The sequence below is a fragment of the Anomaloglossus baeobatrachus genome, chromosome 4, assembly GCF_048569485.1.
Source record: "Anomaloglossus baeobatrachus isolate aAnoBae1 chromosome 4, aAnoBae1.hap1, whole genome shotgun sequence".
Taxonomy (NCBI): Eukaryota; Metazoa; Chordata; class Amphibia; order Anura; family Aromobatidae; genus Anomaloglossus; species Anomaloglossus baeobatrachus.
Window position 1 is genome coordinate 14,177,720 of NC_134356.1, and position 17,028 is coordinate 14,194,747.

The 17,028-nt window shown below is 46.3% G+C and overlaps 1 protein-coding gene across 1 annotated transcript in view; it reads right to left on the minus strand.

The window, feature by feature from the left end:
- The window catches only part of LOC142302211 (E3 ubiquitin-protein ligase TRIM7-like), a 63,406-nt gene extending 46,672 nt beyond the window's left edge, over positions 1-16,734 (minus strand). Inside the window, 2 exon segments of the mRNA XM_075343303.1 lie at positions 16,183-16,268; positions 16,607-16,734. Of these exon segments, the coding sequence (XP_075199418.1) occupies positions 16,183-16,268; positions 16,607-16,734 (214 nt within the window).
- Positions 16,735-17,028: the final 294 nt, after the last annotated feature.

A 17,028-nucleotide genomic window follows, 5' to 3' on the forward strand; every position in this document is an offset into this window, starting at 1 on the left:
CCCCTTAGTTTAGCGTCCAGCGCGAACCACCCCCGCTCCCCAAAGTACCGGGTGTATTGTACGATGTCACCCGGCATCAGATTGCAGCCGGGATGCTCCTCAGGCAGATGGGCATTCACATCCCGCCGGGCTATAAACACTTCGGCCTCCAGGCCCAGTTCGTAGATAAACCCGTAGCCCCGTTGGACATCAAACCGCCTCACCTGCCCCTCGTACAACGGTCCCCGGACACGGGATGTTGCTTGCCGGAGGTTCTCTTTCTCCCTAATGGCCCTGGCCACCAGCTCGGCCTTCTTCCGTTCCCGTTCAGCGATCTCCAGGCCCAACGGTACCGGCTCCCTATCCCAATACGGCGCTGCTGCAAGCTCCGGCGCACGGGTCGGGCCCCGCGGGACATCCTGGACATTGCCCACTGTCAGGAATCTGGGCGGCATGTCCCGCGGTGTCTTGGCCTTGGACGCTGCCTTGCAGCAACAACCCGGCGCTACCTCAGCCGAGGTGTGGGGGATGGGCATAGGGGCTTTCCGCTGCTGGGCCTTCGGCTCGGAGCGGGTCAGTGGCTCCGGCTCGGGGAACTTTTCCGGGGATGCCTCCGGTTCAACCTTCGGAATCTTCCACGGTAACACCTCCGGTTTACTGCGGGCTGCGGCTACAGGTTGGCCCGCCTGGGCGGGGACGCTGGGTACTGCTACCGGTTGCGGTGGTAGCAGGCCTAATGGCGGGGTCACAGCCTCCGGGACGGGTGGCGAGGGAGGCAGCGAAGGGAGAGGGCTTGGACCGGGCCCCGCAGCCGCGATGACCGGCCCTTCCAGGGCATCGGGACGTGGGTCACTCACCCTCCCTTTCTCCGCTTCCTCCTCGCGTCTCCGCATGGTGGCTACAACGTCCGCCATGTCGGCCTTCCACTCCTCTATGAGGAGCTGCATCTTCACCTGCAGCCGTTGGTAAAGCTGCGCGGTCCGGATCTCCACCCACGCCGCGGTTCCAGGCGCGGGGGCTACGGTGTCGCGGGACGGCATCCACATGGTGACTTCTTCTTCCAGGAACGGGATGTCTGCAGAGTCCTGGCGTCCCTGCTTTTATAGCTGCAGCTACATGCAGCCAGCCGCCATCGCGTCCCCCTTAGCTCTTTTCGGCCCCTCCTCTCTCGGGGCGGGGTCTTGGCCTTCGCGCCTCTGCTACTCGAGAAGGCGCTCGAGCGGGAACTTTTCGCGCCAAAGATGGCGGCTTTTGAAATTTTTCAGCCGGATACCTCCGGCGGTCACAAGGCGCACCTCTACCAGACGGCAGAGCGGTAGGATCCTGTTCGTGACGCCAAGTTGTCGCGGGCGGGGAGGAGGGTGTCAGCACACTACGCTCACCCCTTCTGCTCGGGTCCGGTGGCTGCTGCTCAGTGGTGGCTCGAGCTGTGGGCCGGATCCCGGGGGTTCTCAAGCGGCACTCCTTGCCCGTGAGTGAAAGGGGGGTTTGTTGGGTGTGGGGATTGTTTATTGTCCGTGACGCCACCCACGGTTGTGGTGATTTCACCACCGCTGCTCGATATGGGGCTCCCGGGGATGGTGATGCGGAGCAGCCAGGTGTTGTGTTGCCCCTCCGTGGGCAGGGGTTGGTGATCCCGTGGCCCGGTGATGGTGTGCAGGGTGCAGGGCCTGGTGGGCGCAGGGACGCGGGGGCAGTGCTGTGCCTTGCGGCACTGTGGTACTCACTCAGCCTGAGACGTTGACACAGTTTTACGGTAAACCACACGGCTGGTTGGTCGGTCCCACGGACGGCTGCACTTGCTCTCCCAGTAGGTGACGGTGATGTCCCTTTTCCTTGCACCTTTTGTGTCTGTGTTGGTATCGATGGGTTCCCACCGGTAACCCGCTCCCCGGCTTCAAGCTGGACCGGAGGAGCTCTACTCCTTGCCCGCAGGTGCTGGCCCTCAGAAACTGGTGCCCTGGCGGTGGCGGTGTCTCTGCTATTATGGTTGGGCTGTTGCCTTCAATCGGGACTTGGTTGTTGGGGGATCTGTGTCCCCGTCACTGACGGATTTGGCAAATTATGGTGACTCCTAGCCTTGCCGGGGTCCGAGAGGCCCCTGCCCTGGTGCTGACTGTCCTTTGGTACGCTGCTCCAGACCGCCGGGCCACCACCCGTCCGCGGTCCTTCCAGGAACTTCCAAACGGTCACCCCTTCAGACAATCACCACCGTTGCTGACCTTGCTGACTCCGTCCTGCACACAGCTGGACTCACTCTAAGCTTCCTTTCTGTCACTGTTCTCACTTTCCTTCAGCTTCTCTTACTCCTCCTTTACCACCTCCACTTCACTTCACTACTTTCACTTCTTGAGCTCATCTTAGCTCCTTACTCCTTTCCTTCCCTAGCTTATCTGCTGGTTTTTCCCGCCTCCAGAGCTGTGTCCTCCTCTGTGGGCGGAGCCAACCACCTGGCCCACCCCCCTGGTGTGAACCCCAGTCTCTGGAGGAAGGCAACAAGGATTTTGGTTAGCTTTGATGTGCCTAACTGGGATGTAGCGTGTGTGGGTGCAATGACCTGTGACCCCTGGCTTGCCCAGGGCGTCACACATGCAGGGGCTGCTCTCACAATCAATGTTGAGCCTTTGGTTCTCTATTGAATGTACCAGCAGTATGGGATTGGCATGGGACCTCCCCTAATTGGAATACGGCGGACCAGTATTAGGGCGTTTTCATGGGGAAAGAATTTGGAAAATAGGGTGTCTCTTGTCTTTATTTATTAAATAATTTCCTCTTTTTGTCTTTTCAGGTTTGCTTTTGGGGAATGTCATGGGACCTCACCATAGATTACAGAGGACCTTTTTGTATTTTTTTTATTTAAAAAAAAAAACTAATACATTGAACGAGGGCTGAAGTCAGGGGTTTTTAGGCTGGAAAGAGCCAAATAACCATGGGCCTTCCTACCCTAATAAAATCAGCCCCCAGTTGTCTGCTGCACCTTGGCTGGTTTTATTAAAATGGGGGGATCACACGTAATTTAAAAAAAATAAATAAATAAAAATCTAAAAATTTAAAAAATAAGCGTGAGATCCCCTCTATTTTTAATAGCCAGCCAAGGTACGGCAGAGAGCTGAGGGTGGCAGCCGGCAGCTGCTGCTGTTCCTGTACTGGATATGAAAATTGGGGGGGATCCCACATCTTTTTTTAATTAAAAAAAAAAAATGCTGCAATTCAACTGGCCAAGCTAGCTACCTCTATATCTATTGAGCAATTCTATCTGTTCTTTCTTTCTATTTTATATTTTCTTTCTTTATATCTATGTATCTATTTAACCTGTTCTATCTATCTTTCTATCTCTATCTAATTTTTCAGGCTTTTCCCATCTTTTAAACATTAAAAAAAACCCATTAATTTCAGTATCATACATTTTTTACCGGTACCAGTCTCACGGACGTCACACGTATGACAAACAGATGTCACACAGCTGACTATACCGGAACGTGTGGCTTGCACCTGTTTAAACATGGATGTCTGAAAGGGGTCTTACAATTGGTCCCTGGAATTCTAGCTAAAACTTCCACTGAGTGCATAACCTTTGCCAGTTTCGGAGTCAAAATCTTTGTAATATTGTACCATAATTGAATCAGTCTCTCCTCTCCGTCTCTTGCAATTCCTCCTTGGAATCTTGCTTGGCTATCCACTCAGTGCATAGGCTGTACCAGGGTACAAATCTTAATCTTAAAACTGACACAAAATTTAGCCAGAGGCCCTCCTGTGCGTCTCTTGCTGCGAGTATTTCAGCCTCTCCTTGGAATTCTTGCTAGGCCTTCCAATTCGTGCAAAGGCTTCATTGTGACTTCCCTGGACTATCAGGTCGTCACAGGGTACTGCACAACCTATCCTCCCGTGCAGTATTCCACCTCTCTCTTGGTTCTGGGTCCCTAGCTAATAGTGTTACCTCCAACAGCAAATCAAATCCTGGATACACCCTGCACCACACCCACCAGGCACACCAGTGGACGGCTTGAGTGGAATAGAGTCGCCCACCTGGGGGGTCAGGGAGGGAGGTGAGGAGTGTAGTCAGTCAGAGTGAGTCATTAGTCAGTGGAGGAGGAAGTGACTCTCGAGCTGTGAGGAGCTCAGAGGAGGTTGGGAGTAGGGACTCCCAATAGAAGCTGTCTAGGTTGCAGACGGTGGTCTGGACCTAGAAGAGTCGGACCCCCGGTTGCAGGGGATTGTGGTAAGGTGCCTGGACCTGTCGAGGAGGACAGCCGGCAGCCTAGCACTGTCACCGGTCCGGGATCGAAGGCACGATGGGATACACGGACCCTAGGTCGGGGAGTAGCTTCAGGCAACCCGATAATTCACCTGAGGAGAACGGAGCCTTCACGATCCGTTCCCACCAACTCCAGAATCGGGGCATTAGCGCAACGAGGGGGATAGGACTTTCCAATCCAAAACGGTTCAGAAAATCCCAAGTGTGAGCCCTGAGAGCAAGCTCCCACACTTAGCCACAGTGGGGAGCGGGGCCCGACAAGTTTCAGACTACCGGACCACCACGTTGAAGTTAAACTTAGTGCCAGGAGGCAGGTCACGTATCACCAGGCAGCACTGCAGGGTATGAGACCCGGACGAGTTCCCCTCAGCGGCTGCAGTACCCAGAGACTTGGTTTACCCGGTTGTCAGTATCTGCTTATGAACTGAGTGAGTACGAGAGTGGCCCCTGCATCCCACGGCATACTCTACACCGAGTCCCAGGGCATTTCTCCCTACCCGTGGTGGGCTATGACACCTGGCTGCCCCACTTCATCACCCCGGGTACTCCCAACGGCAGCGGCGGTACTCTCAAATTACCGTACACCACGGGTGGCTTCACGAACTACATCAATTCCTTTGTAAATACTCCCACTTCATTTCAGTTGCCGCACGACCCTGGGTCCGGAGACCCTCGAGCCACAGCGAACCCAGATCTGAGCAGCTCGGCTGCTTCCACGGGGGCGGCACATTCATCAAGATAGGAGTCTGAATCTTCTTACAATTGACATCCTATGTCCCAAGAATGACAAAAGTATTTTAGGAGTGATATCTTTATAGGCTAACCAGAAAAAGTGTAATTTGCTTGAAGAAGGAGCCTCTGTGCTCTGAAAGCTGCTAATATAATTTGTCTGGTTAGCCTATAAAGTATCACTCATAAAATACTTTTGTCATTCTTGGGACATAGTATTTCAATTGATTTTTCTGGCTAACACGGTACCACAATATTACCCTGTATTGCACATTACAATTGACATAAAATGTAGTCAGAAGCCCTCCACTATATCTCTTGATGTATGTATTACAGTCCATCCTTGGAATTCTTCCTAATCCTTCTACTAAATGCATGGGCTTTATCAGTGTAAGAGTCTGAATCTTTTTAAAATTGACACATAATTTTGCCACAGGCCTTCCTCTCTGTCTCATGCAATGTGTATTTCAATCCCTCCCTGGAATTCTTGCTAGGCTTTCCACTGAGTATCTGGGCTTTATCAGGGTAGGAGTTTCGATCTTCTTAAAATTGACAGAAAATGTAGTCACAGGACCTCCTGTCTCTTGTTGTGTGTATTACAATACGTCCTTGGAATTCTAGATAGGCCTTGCACTGACTACATAGCTTTTGCCAGTTTTGGAGTCAGATGCTTTGTAATATTGTACCAGAAATTAATCAGACTCTCTTCTCTACATCTCTTACTATACCCTCACTTTGAGCTCCCCAATAATTGGTCTAGTGGTGAAAGCCGCCGTCACCTCATCCATCAATCGTAGATCAAGTGTGTATTGTCCTGACGATAGGAGGCAGTGAAGTGCTGTTCATGACAAATTGGTGGTAGCGGTTCGATATCTGCATCATCTCCCGAGCTGCATGGGACACTGGAGTATACGACTACTAGTTGTCCTGAGGACCAATTCTCCCACCTGATCTGTGGATTTCTGCACCTCCTCCAGAGTGACCATGGTTTTAGATGGATGGCCATGCCATGTCAGGTTTACAGTTGTGCCATACGCCTTCCATTTTTGGATGATGGATTGAACAGCTGTCACACTGGGTGTGGGCAGACACACCCAGCAAGTGGACTCGTGGGAATAAGGGAGGCTGAAACACAAAGAGAGGGGGGAAATCAGGGGCTCCTGCGCTGACCCTGACACTGGGGGGCCCTGCGCTTACCCTCAAACCACAGGTACCTATAAGGGTTAGGAGGTGTGGCCCGCCAATGTGTACCTGTCTCCTAGCCAGACCCTAGGACTAACTCTCAATACCCACCAATCCATGGGGGGAAAGCAAACACAAAAATAACCAGAAAAAGGGGAAAAAGGCAAAGAAAAAACTTATCTTGAGAGGGAATCTTCAGAATATACAGCAACAGTAGTCTGAAGCCACATGCACTCCTGAGCAAGCAAGTTCTCCAAGTGAAGAGTATAACCTGCACTGGAGGAGCGAGAGGCCCCACGTTATAAAGGTCCTTAATTACCAGCTGGAGGAAAGGCTCCTCCAACCTGGCAAGGAAACGGAAAAAAAACCCTAAATCAAGCCCTTAAAGGGACAGCGTCCATTAACGTCTGGGCGATCGCCGGACCCTTCTGCACCTGCTCCCAGTAGCAGTACCTGAAGGTCCAGACACATCCGTGATAACAGCGCTCTGTGAGATGTTTAGAGCTTGGGATATATTTTTTATAACATAACCCTGCTTTACTTTTCTCCACAACTTTCTCCCTGACCTGTCCGGTGTGTTACTTCGTTTTCATGATGCTGTTTGATCTCTAATGTTTCCCCCAAAAAACTCTGAGACTTTCACAGAACAACTGTAGTTATACTGAGAATAAATTAAGAAGGTGGACTCAATTTATTAGGTAATTTCTAATTGGTCACTCGGAATTTTATTTAAGGTCATCAGACGACAGGTGACTGAATAGAAATACACATCACAAATTTCAGATTTGTATTTTAAAATGTTTAGAAAATCATGTATAAGGTAATTTACACTTCACAAATACTTGCAAAAGTAAACCAGTAATAACACAGAAATACAAATTCTATAAAGAACAATGCACAGATTTGTTGCTCAGACATCAATAGAGAATAGAAGAAGTCTCACCAGCTCTGGTTAGGCCTTGTGCGCACTAGGCGTTTTTGCTGCGTTTTTAGCGGCGTTTTTTATCGCGTTTTTGTGCTGAAAACGCAGTGACATTGCTTCCCCAGCAATGTCTATGGGTTTTCATAACTGCTGTGCGCACACAGCGTTCTTTTGTAGCTGTGTTTTTGTGGTGACCACAAAAATGCAGCATGTCAATTATTTCTGCATTTTTCACTGCGTTTTTCACCCATTGAGTTCAATGAGATGTTCAACAACGCAATGAAAAACGCATATAGCTGCGTTTCTATGACTAAAAACGCAGCTATAAACGCAAGGGGTGGGCAGTAAAGGGACGTGTACAGGAAGAGGATTCCTTCTGTTGGTAAACACAGAAGCATGAATCCTCCCGGTACCATCACCGCTGCGTCCACAACCCGCCCGGTGCCATGTCAGCTGCCGTGCGGCGCCATGTCTGGGCGGGAGGTGGAGGCAGCGGCGAAAACAAAAGTTAACAGTAGAAAAAAAAATGTCATACTCACCTGTCTGCGGACTCTCAGTGCCATGTCCGCTCCCAGCTCCGCTCCCGGTATCGCCGCTCTGGCTGTGTGCAGTCTCCCCGGAGCACATACAAATGCCTTCAGGACCTGGCGCTGGATCACCTGATGCAGTCACCTGACGCATCAACTGATCGTAATTCTCGCGGTGTCGCCGGCCTTTTAGCGCCCGGCCGGCTTCACCTATCAGCTGATCCTGCCGTCAGGAGACTTCATCAGCTGATTACCGGCAGCTGCTGCAGCGATGGGACAGGATCAGACTCTCATCCGATCGCTCCAGGAGCTGCCGGTAATCAGCACAGACGTGAGTATTTTTTTTTTTTTTTTTGCGCTGATGCATCATCTGATTGTATAATCGGCTTTTATACAATCAGCTGATGTGTGATGTGATTCACGTCCTGGAACCTGACACATCATCTGATCGCTTAGCCTTCCAGCAAACTGATCAGATGATATTGGATCCGGATTGGACGTCGCGGAACCCTGACCCAGGATTACTGCAGAGGGAGGGGGGGGTTCTTTATTTCAATAAAGATGGAGTCACTATTTGTGTTGTGTTTTATTTCTAATAAAAATATTTTTCTGTGTTTTTTTTTTTTATCATTACTAGAAATTCATGGTGGCCATGTCTAATATTGGCGTGACACCATGAATTTCGGGCTTAGGGCCAGCTGATAATATACAGCTAGCCCTAACCCCATTATTACCCAGCGAGCCACCCGTCACCAGGGCAGCTGGTAGAGTTGGATACAGCGCCAGAAGATGGCGCTTCTATGAATGCGCCATTTTCTGGGGTGGCTGTGGACTGCAATTTGCAGCGGGGGTGCCCAGAAAGCTTGGGCACTCTGCATTGCGGATTCCAATCCCCAGCTGCCTAGTTGTACCTGGCTGGACTCAAAAATTGGGCGAAGCCTATGTCATTTTTTTTTAATTATTTCTTGAAATTCATGAAATAAAAAAAAAAAAGGGCTTCCCTATATTTTTGATTCCCAGCCGGGTACAAATAGGCAGCTGGGGGTTGGGGGCAGCCCGTTAGCTGCCTGCTGTACCTGGCTAGCACACAAAAATATAGCGAAGCCCATGTCATTTTTTTTTTCTTTTTGGGCAAAAAACTCCTGCATACAGTCCTGGATTGAGGATGCTGAGCCTTGTAGTTCTGCAGCTGCTGTCTGCTCTCCTGCATACACTAGTTCTGCAGCTGTCTGCTCTCCTGCATACAATGAAGAACATATTGAAGGAAATGACATCAGACCTTTTTTTTTTCATCAACAATCTTTAATGGCATTGTGCACTGATTAAAAACGCAGTGAGCAAAAACGCAGCGAAAAACACACCAAATCGCGGTAAAAACGCACGCGTTTTTGCCGCGTGTTTTAGCCGCGGGTGCGTTTTTTGAGACAAAAACGCACATAAAAACACAGCGTGAAAAAAACGCCTAGTGCGCACATACCCTTACAGTAATGACACCAGAAATAAAAGAAGTTGGTGAGAACAAAATAATTAATTCTAAGGTGTTTTCTGAGATCTTCGATGTGTTTGAACCTGTAGATGTAGATACAAGTAGCAGGGAAATTTCATCCGCACCCTTTCTAATTTATATCCATCACACCCACATTAAATAGAAAAGGTGCGGCTCAACTTTTCCTTGTAACCCAGTGTGAGGTCATGTTCTTTCTCAGTATACAGTATTTTCACCAGAATTTGTAAGACAAAATCACCGGAGAAATAAGCAGAGGAAAACTATAGTAGAAACATGGGCAACACTTTTTCACTTACTTCTGGTTTTGGCTTACAAATACTGATGTAAAATTCTGACTAAATACTGAATGTGTGAACTGGGCCTTATTTAAAGTATTTACTTTAATTTCTCACTTCTGCCATCAGTGATGGCGTCTGCTGCTCTAAGAAAGAAGCTGGAATGTGTCTGACCCAGTATACAGATCCTGTAACCCTGAGATGTGTACACAGCTTCTGCCGGGTCTGTATTGATCATATATTGAACTGTAGCGCGCCATGGGGCAAGTGGTTAACCTACTCGTACCCGGACCGTTTCAGGTCGGGTCAGGCGTTGTCACGGGTAGCCTTGCCAGTTCCGTTGCCCCGAAACGTACAGTAAATGGTGGGGGAAGCAAGGTATTTGGAGAGAGTTTGTCGTGACGCCACCTGCGATATGCGGCCAGGGAGCTGCAGAATTCCTCGCCGGGGCAGGTGTTATGGTAGCCTGGATGGTGTCGCTCCCCATAGGCAGAGCGGGCCCCAGGTGGATGAAGAGGGATTTAACGTCCATTGGCGCCTAAGCGCCGGTAAGGACAAGCCAACACAGTCTTTGTGGGTTCAGGGTGTAGTTTACTCACAACATCAGCTGCCAGCCCGGTCACACTAGTCACTGGCGTGATGGGCTCAGGTTGATCCAGGATCCGTGGGAGGTCAGAACCGGTGCGGTATTCTGTGGGCCCTTCCTTCCTGCACTTTAAGCACTTAGAGTCCCTTCCGTACTAGGTAGAGTACTGTTCCCTATGCCAGTAGATTGGATACCCTTAAGTCTGACCGTGATCAAGGCCTCGGGAGTCCTAGGTGCCACTTGGCTCTGGAAACTTGTGTGGTCAGAGAAGCATGGAACCTCTCCGTCCGGCAGAACCTGGTGATGCAACGTGGAATTACACCACCCTAGGGTGCTGCACACTGAACTGCGCTGGTCCCAGGGGAACTGACTCGGTATCCTCCACAGCGACCGTTAAACTCCTATGTCGCACAGGAGCTACCGGGAAAGACGTCCGCTCACCGTCACTCCAGCTGGAGAAACTGTATGTGTGACTCCTAACTCCCCCTGGTGGCCGTTCGTCCCCCTACCCAGGTCCTAAGCTAGTGAATTGGGGCCCCAGTTGTGATGACATCCTTTAATTGCCACACTGTTGGGAACCCCTTTTGTACCCGACCCTTGCCAAGTCCCCAGTAGGGAAGGGCAACCCATGTGTGTATGTGGTTGTGGATGATGAAACCGGTACCGACCTCCTTTGGATCCATGATCAGCACTACACCCTGAGTGTAGTGTAGTACCCTGTGGCGACCTGAGCCTCTGGGGCGCCACAGTACACACAGGACGAGTCTGAAGTTTATTCCTGTCCTGACTGCAGAGAAAAATCAGGAACATAACTCCATGTAAAGTAACAGAGTGTGATAATCACTTGAGAGTTCACAGCAAGGAACCAGAACACGTCCTAACTGATGCCAATATTATCAATGTAAACACCTTCACACATGATTAACGGAAAAGGGGAAGATCTACTACAGGGAGTCACCGAACCCAATTGGTCACTGTACAGAGTACACAGACCCTACCCACACAACTCAAAATACCACCTCTGACTTGAATCCCTAAAAGACCTTTGAGGGGTTTCTTGCACCTCCTGAATGATCAGAAAGGAGGGCACAACACACTGCCAACAAATCTTTGTTGTTGCATGTTGGGTTTCTCTGTCTGCTTGCTATTGGATCTTTTTAGCTGTCCAATTGCTGATAGTTCCAATTGTCTTTGTTCTCCCTTCTTCATTCAATCCTTTCTAGGTGTTTTTATTTTCCTGTTTTCGTCTGCACTATCACATTCTTGGTTGGGGTTTATATGGTCACTAATTTTCTAAGTAAATATATTTCTAAATGTGCTATTGATATGAAATTCTCACTAAGTGTCGGTAACAGCCCATCTAATCCACACAGGCAAAGAAATGTACATTAATTAATTCACTGGGGAACAATTTGAAAAAAAATTTCTGTTGAGTTAGGTTTTTGAGCTGATTTATACTAAAATTGGCATGCTGATTCCAACAATGTAGTCAGTTTTTTTTCTATTACGTCAAGCTTTTCCTCCTCAACTTACCTGCCATAGAAGCACAATTGCACTGATTTCTGTAATAAGACTTGTTATCTGAGTACAATTCGACTCATATAGAGCTACGTGGCAACTTGTAAGAGTAGTCACAACTGAGACAGTGTGGTGACAGGTGTGTGCAGCTCCCAATACGTCATAATTATCAATATCTTTACACACAAAATGTATCATAGTAGGAATAAATAGGATTTGTGATAGCTTTTCTCTTTACATTGGGCGCTTAGTTGTAATTTATATATCTTTTATGATTTTTTTCTTTGTTAGTTTTCAAAGCTTGTAACTTTCCATCTCAGTGTTTTATTTACTTATGTACATATTTCCTTTGTTTCAGATCATGTCTGCTCCTTCTTCCTCTCGTCGTAAATTCCTAAACAACCCTGACCCCTTCTGCTATATTTGTGGTGTTTTCACCATTCCAGTTCAAAGGGCAAACATCAGTGCATTTGTCAAACAAGCATATTTTGCATATTTTAAAGTAAAACTCGGTGATCAAGATAAGCCATGGGCCCCTCACATAGTGTGCAAGCAGTGTGTCAAGAGTTTACGGATGTGGACCAAAGGAACACGTGAAAAGTTGGCATTTGGTATCCCCATGGTGTGGAGAGAGCAAAAAAGTCATTCCACAGACTGTTACTTCTGTTTAGTGAAAACATCAGGATTTAACAGGAAAAATAAAAGTAAAATAGAATATCCAAATCTACCGTCAGCTATCAGACCAATGCCTCATTCAGCTGAAATTCCAGTGCCAGTTTTCGAACAGCTACCATCTCTAGAAGTTCTGAGTGATGTTGATGAACACTGACAGCAATGATGCAGAATTTGAAATTCACAAGGATTCAGTTCGTAAGGGATTTGATCAACACGGGTTAAATGATTTAGCACGTGAATTGGGCTTATCAAAAAAAGCTTCAGAATTACTAGCATCAAGGCTGAATGATAAACAGTTACTTGAACAAGGAGCGAGGGTATCATACTTTCGTACTAGAGAAAGTACATTTTTGCAGTACTTTCGGTGTGACAGCGTTTTTGTGTTTTGCCATAATATTCCTGGATTACTACAAGAATTAGGGCTTTCAATGTACAATCCAAATGAATGGCGACTGTTTATTGATAGCTCAAAGCGGAGTCTTAAGTGTGTCCTTCTACACAATGGCAATTTATTTGCTGCAGTCCCTATTGGGCATTCTGTCTCTCTTCGTGAAGAACATGGAGATGTAAAGAGTTATTGAGTTATTGAAATATGACACACACAATTGGATCATCTGTGTTGACCTTAAAATGGTTTGCTTCCTTCTTGGTCAGCAACGTGGGTACACAAAGTACCCCTGCTTTCTCTGTATGTCGGATAGCAGAGCTCGAGAAAAGCATTGGGTTGAGTCGAATTGGCCCCCAAGATCTGGTCTTAAACCTGGAGATCCTAACATTCTACATCAGCCACTTGTTGACAGGAAGAATATACTATTCCCACCTCTGCACATAAAACTAGGTCTCATGAAGCAATTTGTAAAAGCATTGCCAACTGACGGCGACTGTTTTAAGTACATCATGTTGGCACTTCCTGGACTGTCCATTGAAAAAATGAAGGCTGGTGTGTTTGATGGTCCACAAATTCGACAGCTCATCAAAGATGAACATTTCACCGGGACTATGTCAGATCTCGAGAAGAATGCTTGGTTATCATTCAAAGACGTCGTCAAGAACTTTCTTGGAAATACACGTGCAAGTAATTACAAAGAAATTGTTCAGAAACTATTGGAGAGCTACAAAGCGCTTGGTTGCAACATGAGTATTAAACTACATTTTCTGCATTGCCATCTTGCCAACTTTCCGGAAAATCTTGGTGCTGTTAGTGATGAGCAAGGTGAACGATTTTACCAAGATTTGAAGGTTATGGAAGACCGTTACCAGGGTAGATGGGATGTACATATGATGGCTGACTATTGCTGGAGCATCAAACGTGATTGTCCTCAAGTTAAACACTCCAGAAAAAGCTATAAATGTACATTTTTACCTTAAATACTTGCATGCATATACAGTTAGGTCCAGAAATATTTGGACAGTGACACAAGTTTTGTTATTTTAGCTGTTTACAAAAACATGTTCAGAAATACAATTATATATATAATATGGGCTGAAAGTGCACACTCCCAGCTGCAATATGAGAGTTTTCACATCCAAATCGGAGAAAGGGTTTAGGAATCATAGCTCTGTAATGCATAGCCTCCTCTTTTTCAAGGGACCAAAAGTAATTGGACAAGGGACTCTGAGGGCTGCAATTAACTCTGAAGGCGTCTCCCTCGTTAACCTGTAATCAATGAAGTAGTTAAAAGGTCTGGGGTTGATTACAGGTGTGTGGTTTTGCATTTGGAAGCTGTTGCTGTGACCAGACAACATGCGGTCTAAGGAACTCTCAATTGAGGTGAAGCAGAACATCCTGAGGCTGAAAAAAAAGAAAAAATCCATCAGAGAGATAGCAGACATGCTTGGAGTAGCAAAATCAACAGTCGGGTACATTCTGAGAAAAAAGGAATTGACTGGTGAGCTTGGGAACTCAAAAAGGCCTGGGCGTCCACGGATAACAACAGTGGTGGATGATCGCCGCATACTTTCTTTGGTGAAGAAGAACCCGTTCACAACATCAACTGAAGTCCAGAACACTCTCAGTGAAGTAGGTGTATCTGTCTCTAAGTCAACAGTAAAGAGAAGACTCCATGAAAGTAAATACAAAGGGTTCACATCTAGATACAAACCATTCATCAATTCCAAAAATAGACAGGCCAGAGTTAAATTTACTGAAAAACACCTCATGAAGCCAGCTCAGTTCTGGAAAAGTATTCTATGGACAGATGAGACAAAGATCAACCTGTACCAGAATGATGGGAAGAAAAAAGTTTGGAGAAGAAAGGGAACGGCACATGATCCAAGGCACACCACATCCTCTGTAAAACATGGTGGAGGAAACGTGATGGCATGGGCATGCATGGCTTTCAATGGCACTGGGTCACTTGTGTTTATTGATGACATAACAGCAGACAAGAGTAGCCGGATGAATTCTGAAGTGTACCGGGATGTACTTTCAGCCCAGATTCAGCCAAATGCCGCAAAGTTGATCGGACGGCGCTTCATAGTACAGATGGACAATGACCCCAAGCATACAGCCAAAGCTACCCAGGAGTTCATGAGTGCAAAAAAGTGGAACCTTCTGCAATGGCCAAGTCAATCACCAGATCTTAACCCAATTGAGCATGCATTTCACTTGCTCAAATCCAGACTTAAGACGGAAAGACCCACAAACAAGCAAGACCTGAAGGCTGCGGCTGTAAAGGCCTGGCAAAGCATTAAGAAGGAGGAAACCCAGCGTTTGGTGATGTCCATGGGTTCCAGACTTAAGGCAGTGATTGCCTCCAAAGGATTCGCAACAAAATATTGAAAATAAAAATATTTTATTTGGGTTTGGTTTATTTGTCCAATTACTTTTGATCTCCTAAAATGTGGAGTGTTTGTAAAGAAATGTGTACAATTCCTACAATTTCTATCAGATATTTTTGTTCAAACCTTCAAATTAAACGTTACAATCTGCACTTGAATTCTGTTGTCGAGATTTCATTTCAAATCCAATGTGGTGGCATGCAGAGCCCAACTCGCCAAAATTGTGTCACTGTCCAAATATTTCTGGACCTAACTGTATATATATATATATCCTTTGTAAAAATCATGATAGTGTTAAAAAACATTTGTCATGCCTATTTCTTATATATTTCATTTTTTGTTCATATTTGTACTATTTAAAAAAAAAAAAAAAACACTTTTTAGGTACAGTAGTTTACATATTTTTGAGAAGACAAAAATCATATAGTTCAAAAACTTGATGTGATAGAGAACAACTGAGATCATTTCTGGATTCAGCAAACAAAAATGAATTAAGAACAGTTGTCTGACCTAACTCCTAAAAAATTGCGTTCCCCAGTGTTATGTGTAATAATTAGAAATTACACAGGGAAAAAGTAAAGAACACATGAAGAAAAGAGAGATGCAAAAAGCATTGGAAAGTCATGACACCAAATGACATTTATCAGTAATTAGGAAGCAATCCTGCCACTTAGTGACAAATAATATCAGCTAGTTCAGCTAATTACCTATGAAAAGGTGTCTCATTACCAAGATGCCACACAAGAAACATCTCATGATGGGTAAAATCATTGAGCTGTCTCAAGACCTTTGCAGTATTAAAAGCTGAGGACAAAGAGTGCAAAAAAGTATTACCAGATTTCAAAAAAGCGGTGTGTAACAGTATACACTCACCTTATAAGGTTGTGAGGGTCATAACCACCAAGAAAGCATAAAGACAATGGCGGATGCCACAGCCCCACGTGGAGGAATCTTCAGAGCCGAAGAGGAGAAGTAGGGGTTAATGCCGCGCTGTCGCCAAGAAGGAGGAAAACAATTGTTGATTTGATAATAAAAAATGTTTATTCCATAGGTCAACACGTTTCAGGGCTCAAGTCTCCTTCTTCAGGACCACTTACTTATAATTGCGATTCTTCTCAAGTTTCTTTTTTGGATCTATCATTACATGGTGTAAAAGGGCAATATATTAGATCTTGCACACATGTGAAACCCCGATCAGGAAACTCTATTCTACAGTACATGCTAATAGCAGCCAACCGAAGCATACCATACAAGCGATACCGGTGGGTGAGTTTTATCGCATCAAGCATAATTGTAGTACTCCATCTTATGTTGATGCTGAAATCAATAAGCCTAGAAATACATTTTTGAATAGAGGTTATTCAGATTGGATGTTATCTAGGGTGGCAGGAATTGAGGCAAAGAAAAGACGCAGTGACATGTTTGATATGCGCAGAAGAAATAACGATAAGATCTTAAACCCGTTGTTTCCTTGCAATATAGTGCTCAATTTTGCCAAATTAGATCTTAAATTTTGGAATTGGATTCCATCTCCACCTGTTATCATCAAGGGATCATATATAAAGGACGCCAGACTAGAAGTCATACAGCTGCGAGAAAGGACAAGAACTGTCTGAAATGCATTGCTGGTTATTATGATCAGTTGTCCGCCTTGAGTTTTTGTATATTACCTTTGTAAGTCTGCCTTTTTGGATTTTATTGATCTTTGTAATAAAGCCTTGGAAATTTTACTGAGCACATGGAGCTGGATCATTTCTGCTTTTTCTACAAGTGTATCCTTCGTCCGTTCCTGAGACATAGGCTATGTCCGCCTACATTAAGGATAACCTGGAGAGGGGCTTCATAAGGAAATCCGTGTTGGCTTCTTTTTTTGTCCAAAAGAAGGAGGGTACCTTGCGGCCATGTATAGACTATAAGGGTCTTAATGCTATAACGGTCAAAAACAAGTACCCTCTACCCTTGATTTTGGAGCTTTTTGATAGGCTTCCCAGGGTTACAGTGTTCACAAAGTTGGATCTGCGAGGGGCTTATAATCTCATTTGCATCTGAGAGGGTGACAAGTGGAAGACGGCCTTTAACACTCGGGCTGGGC